This window comes from Haplochromis burtoni, unplaced genomic scaffold, assembly GCF_018398535.1.
Source record: "Haplochromis burtoni strain Fernald_Lab_line unplaced genomic scaffold, NCSU_Asbu1 Contig_86, whole genome shotgun sequence".
Taxonomy (NCBI): domain Eukaryota; kingdom Metazoa; phylum Chordata; class Actinopteri; order Cichliformes; family Cichlidae; genus Haplochromis; species Haplochromis burtoni.
The window spans coordinates 642,848-648,504 of record NW_024582447.1 but is presented as its reverse complement, the minus strand read 5'-3'; the positions used below and the strand labels follow the sequence as shown (position 1 = coordinate 648,504).

The window sequence follows — 5,657 nt, the reverse complement described above, 5'->3', positions numbered from 1 at the left end:
TTGCTGAGCTCAACAAAAAAGAAGCATTTCATTAAAAATACATTTCGCAGTAAGAGAGCCTTACTCTGCTGCACAATGAGCTGAAGTATCAAAAAGCACACTCAGGAAATGTAAACAAATAAATTGCACATAAATAATATATTCATTTTAAGGGTCTGAGCTGGTGGTTCAGCATAATATCTTCAAAGACTGTCCATTACGCTGGGCGATCCATCCAATCATTGTCAGACTGATCTAGAGACAAAGTGAAGCTACCACAAATATGTACTTGTATAGCCAGCAGTCTGTCCACCTTGTGCTGTTCCTCATGGTAGGGAGCTCAGGGATTCTCTAAAAGTTTGCAAATCAGTCATGGAAATCAGGCCTGTATTTGTGTTCATCAATAAATTACAAAATAAACAGAATATAAAACTGTAGAGTCACATAATTTCACATCTATCAACAAGGAAATCCCTCATTGTTGAATTTTTTACACTTTTTAATTTTATTCACTCAGTTAACATGAAGCAATGATGCTGATGCTGCTTATTTGTTAAGGAAAACGTTTTTGGTATAAACTGAGTGTATACCAATTTAGTAAATTTCATTTAACCAGATTCCATTAAATGTAACGTTTTACATTGTACTCGTAGCAAAGTTATAACCAAATTAGTTCAAGTCATTATTTTGGGCAGAATTTCTTTTGAGTGTGCATAAAAAGTTGTTTTTTTTAGTCATCTTTTTATTTTATCGTTTTACTGTTTCGTCATGGTCAAATCACATGTCAGATCTGTTTTTCATTTGTTTGTTTCTAAAACATGAATGGGGAAATACATGCACGACTACTATAGCTATTATGCCTTGGTGGAAATGAAGCACGTGTAATCCATCACAAAAACCTGAATTAATATTTGGACTTGAAATGCAGTTTCCTTTTCAAAATCCTCACTTCTTCTTCAAACACGTCTACCTTTACTCACATGCGCGCGCACAGAGCTCCCACCACCAGCAGACACATTTAATGCACATTTGCATACATGGACAAAGCTTTTCTGAGCCTTTAGAAGTTGGAGTCTTTCTAAGTACTTTACTGTTCCACAGAAACTTTACAGTACATAGGAGAAGCAGCGTACAGTGTGACACAGAGATGAAGACAACATACATTTCATGGCTTTTCTTTTTTGGCTCGATTGAATTCAGTCGCTCAGAGTTTGCTCCTTCCAAACAGTCACTCTGGTCCTTATCTGTGTAGAAGCTTTTCTTGCTCCAAGAAATAACAATGATGTCTCTCTCATATTAAATAGATTTCCCAAACTTCTTTTTTAGTTTGTCTTAGGTGTGGGAATTCTGGCACATCGCAAAGTCCTGGAAAGGTGGGGGTGGGGGGGGTGGGGGGGGGGTGGGATCCTTTTTGTAGGATGCATGCACAAGTCTTTATAATTGAAATACTGTAGGTATCTAAAGGTCTATGCACAGATATTTAATGTATTTTTAAAAAATCACATTTATCAAGATGGTACATTTTTTGCACAGTAGTTCCACTCTGACTATTATCTATTGTTTTTGTTTTGCCTTTTTCGCTCCATTTTTTTTCACTGGATATGCCAGTTTTAATCCACGCTTGTCTTTTTTTCAGGAGCACCGTCTGAATTTGATGAGCTTTTGGAAAGCCTGCTTGAATTCGTCGTTGAAGACGGTGTAGATGACAGGGTTGATGAGGGAGTTCAGGTATCCCAGCCATGTAAAGATGTCAAACAGCACTGGATCAAACCAGCACTCTTTGCATATCGCCATGACAAGCGTGCCAACAAAGAAGGGAAGCCAACAGACAATGAATGCGCCCAGGATGATGCCCAGTGTCTTGGTTGCTTTCCTCTCCCGTGCTGCACACAGACGTTTCCTCTCCAGCACGTTGTCTGCCAGCTTGACTTTCACGCTGTTCATGAACAGAGGCGACCCTCCCCCTCCTCCTCCCACACCTCCCGCATTGCCAGAGTGTAGGTGTGCTTCGTGGTGGGAGGAGGAATTAAGAGAACAGAGAGAGGACCCTGCAGAGGTCTGGATTAGCTGCGCTGTGGTGAAACGCTTCCCAGACGACGACGGTGTCTTAAAAATGCGAGAGCGGGCTGCAACGTAAATCCGACCGTAGAGGATGATGAGAAGCACTGTGGGAACGTAGAAGGCGCCGAAGGTGGAGTATAGGGTGTAAGAGATCTGATCTGTATTCACCATACACTCTGTAAGCTCCTCATGGGCTTTGGCCTGCCGCCAGAAAAGTGGAGGCATGGAAATCGATATAGATATCACCCACACCACCCCAACCATGATCCCTGCACGGCGCATGGTGCGGCGCTTTGAGTACTCCAGCGCGTGCGTGATAGCCCAATAGCGATCCAGCGCAATTACACACAGGTGCAAGATGGAGGCGGTGCAGAATGTGATATCAGATGACAGCCAGATGTCACAAACAATCTGCCCCAGCGACCAGGTCTTGCTGACAGTGTACACGATGCTAATTGGCATGACTAAAATGGAAACCAACAGGTCTGTGACGGCGAGGGAGCCAATTAGGAAGTTGGCAGGTGTGTGGAGCTTCCTGGTCAGAAAGATGGTGGCGATGACAAAGGCATTTGAAAGGACAGTAGCCAAGGTGACAATGGCTAACAGAGCAGACAGAGAGACCTGGAAACCGAGGAGTGTGGCCTCGCTCCAGGGTGGTGCTGTAGTGGTGTTAGGAATCTCTGTGAAGTTTCTAATGGAGTAGTCCAGTGAGCTGTTGTCCAGCTCCATCGCGCCTCCACTCTGTTAAACCTGCTTTGAATCCAGTCTCATATCTATAATCTACAACTGTACACGGATCAGTTCAGGTGTAACACTGAAAAAGGCCATGATGGTGTGGCACTGATGGTTTTGACCAGAAGTCCGTCTTTTAATGTTCTTTTTTCTAACTTTTTTGAAACCGCATTTGTAAACGGATCTCTCCTTAATTCGTCAACCCTTTTATTCAAAAGAATTATTTCATATTAACCGTTAGCAAGCAACTAATTCCACAGTTTTGGTTTAGAACTAATGATACTGATGATTAGTTGGCATGAATCAGAGACGAATTTGACCATTTCTCCACTTCAGTATTGATTCGCTTAACTGGTGTAGCTGCAGGAGGGCAAAATCCTAATTTGTATTCATCTCCCGTCAGAAAGGCACGTCTTGTCTCTCTCGTTTCCCCACGCTCTTATCTCATCTCCAACCAGCAGCCAGCCAGCAACCACACCTTCAGACCAAGCTTTTCCTATCTATCAAATGCTTTAATGGGCTCCTCCTTTTCAATAAAGCAAACCAGGGAACTGTGCGTAGGAAGATGATGACAACAGATACAAAGGTTTGCTTGCTCTCTCTCTCTCCCTTATCTTTTCTGAAGTCCACAAGAAAGCTTAGTCAGGTTCTGACTGTAACTTGGCTTTGCTCCCTATTTCGAATGATGTTGGGAAGCCAAAGCACTACAGTTACAGGATCAGCATCAAACCAAGGAAAAACTTATAAATGTAGCTCATGGGTAATTCTTCAACATCCATATCTCTCTTCTCACAGCATCGCCTGTTAGACAGATGTTCACTTGTAGAGTCCGTAAAGATTGCGAGGTTTTGTCAGATTTTCATCCAGCTTCTTCCGAGGCATTTTCTTCCTAGGTGAGACAAATGAGAGAAAAATGATTAGAAATGTTGTATCTCTATGAACCATATCCCAGGCATACGACAATCAGATGGGGTTATTTCAACTTCTATTAGACATATAAATGATGGATTCAGGGCCTTTTACAATAATCTTTATTCTACGCAAGGTAGCTTAGATGAACAGAAATTCGAAGCATTTTTTACTGATTTAAACCTGCCACAGCTTTCTACTACTGACCAGCAGATTATAGATGCTCCAATTACAGTGGAGAAGATTACCCGTGCAATTAACAGTATGCCACTTAATAAAGCTCCAGGATTAGATGGGTTACCATTGGATTTCTATAGAGCATTTGAAGATATGTTAAGTCCCTTGTTGCTCGATGTTTATAATGAGGCGTTCAAAGTAGGCTCATTACCTCAGTCAATGCACTCTGGACTTATAACATTTATCCTTAAAACTGGGAAAGACCCTTTAGACCCAAGTGGTTACCGCCCCATATCTTTGCTGAATTCTGACCAAAAAATCTTGGCAAAGGTCTTAGCGGGCCGATTAAAAGCAGTAATGGCGAAAATAATTCATGCAGACCAATCTGGTTTTGTTCCAAACCGCTATGGTTCAGATAATATTAGGCGGTTGGTTAATTTGCAAAATTATGTATATGATTCAGTATATCCAACAGTGGCCCTATCGCTGGATGCTGCAAAAGCTTTTGATTGTGTTGAGTGGGATTATCTGTTTAAGACATTAGAAAAGTTCGGTTTTGGTGACAATTTTATTAGGTGGATAAAGATATTATATGATTCGCCTTCAGCGCGAGTATTGACGAATGGGCTCATATCAGACCTATTCCTTTTACAGAGATCCACAAGACAGGGTTGTCCCCTTAGCCCCGGTCTTTTTGTAATTGCTATAGAGCCTCTGGCACAAAAACTGAGAAATAATGTAAATATATTTGGAATTTCGATGGGTAATAGTCAACATAAGCTTCTATTATATGCAGATGATATGTTGTTACTTATGACCCAGCCTGGGAAGTCAATTCCAGCCCTATTAGAATGTATAGAAAGCTTTACGCTGCTTTGAGGGTATCGTGTCAACTGGGATAAATCAGAGGTAATGCCTATGTCAGGACACTGCCCCCATACTTTATTTAAACAGTGGGAGTTTCGGTGGTCCGTGAATGGTTTGAGGTATTTAGGGATACAAATTACCTCGGATTACACTAAGATGGTTCAAGCAAATATGGAGCCAATGATTGAAAGAATAAAAATGGAATTTGGTAGATGGTCCAGAGTGCGTCTCACAATATGGGGTAAAATTAGTTGTATTAAGATGATGACTGCACCCATGATCTTTTATATTTTATCTAATATTCCATTACACATTCTAGATAAGTATTTCAAAGATCTAGACTTTTTGATCCGGCAGTTTCTTTGGGGTAGTTCACCACATCGTTTAAGTATTAGGAAACTTCAAGCGAGTGTAAAACAAGGAGGTTTTTCATTGCCTAATTTCCAATGGTATTATTGGGTGATGAACGTGAAACAACTTAGAGCTTGGTTACCTACTGCACCAGTTAAACCCATCTGGTCCCATATAGAGACGGAAGTTAATGGCGGTATTTCTCCTTGGAGGGAGCTGTTTGATACCAGTCATAAAACTACCCATCCTATAATTGCAAACGCGAAGACATTGTGGTGTAAATTACATAGGGCAGGTCGCTGGGACTTTATTAAATCACCTTCGGCAACCTTATGGGGGAATAAAAGAATTTTAATTGGAGGGACATCGGTTGACTGGCTACAGTGGCGTAAAGCAGGCATCCTTAATGTATCAGATTTATTTGACTGTGGGACTAAATGTTTTTTAAGCTTTGATAAAATTGTGGAATTATATAAGTTGCAGCGTAATCAATTCTGGAGATATGTCCAAATACATAGTTCATTATCGAAGTGGCTGGGAACCCCCTTGAGTTGTCCTGTGGGCAGCCCTGTGGAAGTCCT

The 5,657-nt window shown here is 41.3% G+C and overlaps 1 protein-coding gene across 1 annotated transcript in view; it reads right to left on the bottom strand.

Moving 5' to 3' along the window:
- Positions 1 to 1,558: 1,558 nt before the first annotated feature.
- htr1d (5-hydroxytryptamine (serotonin) receptor 1D, G protein-coupled) overlaps positions 1,559 to 5,657 on the bottom strand; it is a 25,020-nt gene continuing 20,921 nt past the window's right edge. Inside the window, exon 2 of the mRNA XM_005925699.2 lies at positions 1,559 to 3,661. Within this exon, the coding sequence (XP_005925761.1) occupies positions 1,612 to 2,769 (1,158 nt within the window). The 5' untranslated portion in view covers positions 2,770 to 3,661 and the 3' untranslated portion in view covers positions 1,559 to 1,611. The remainder of the gene's footprint in view (positions 3,662 to 5,657) is intronic.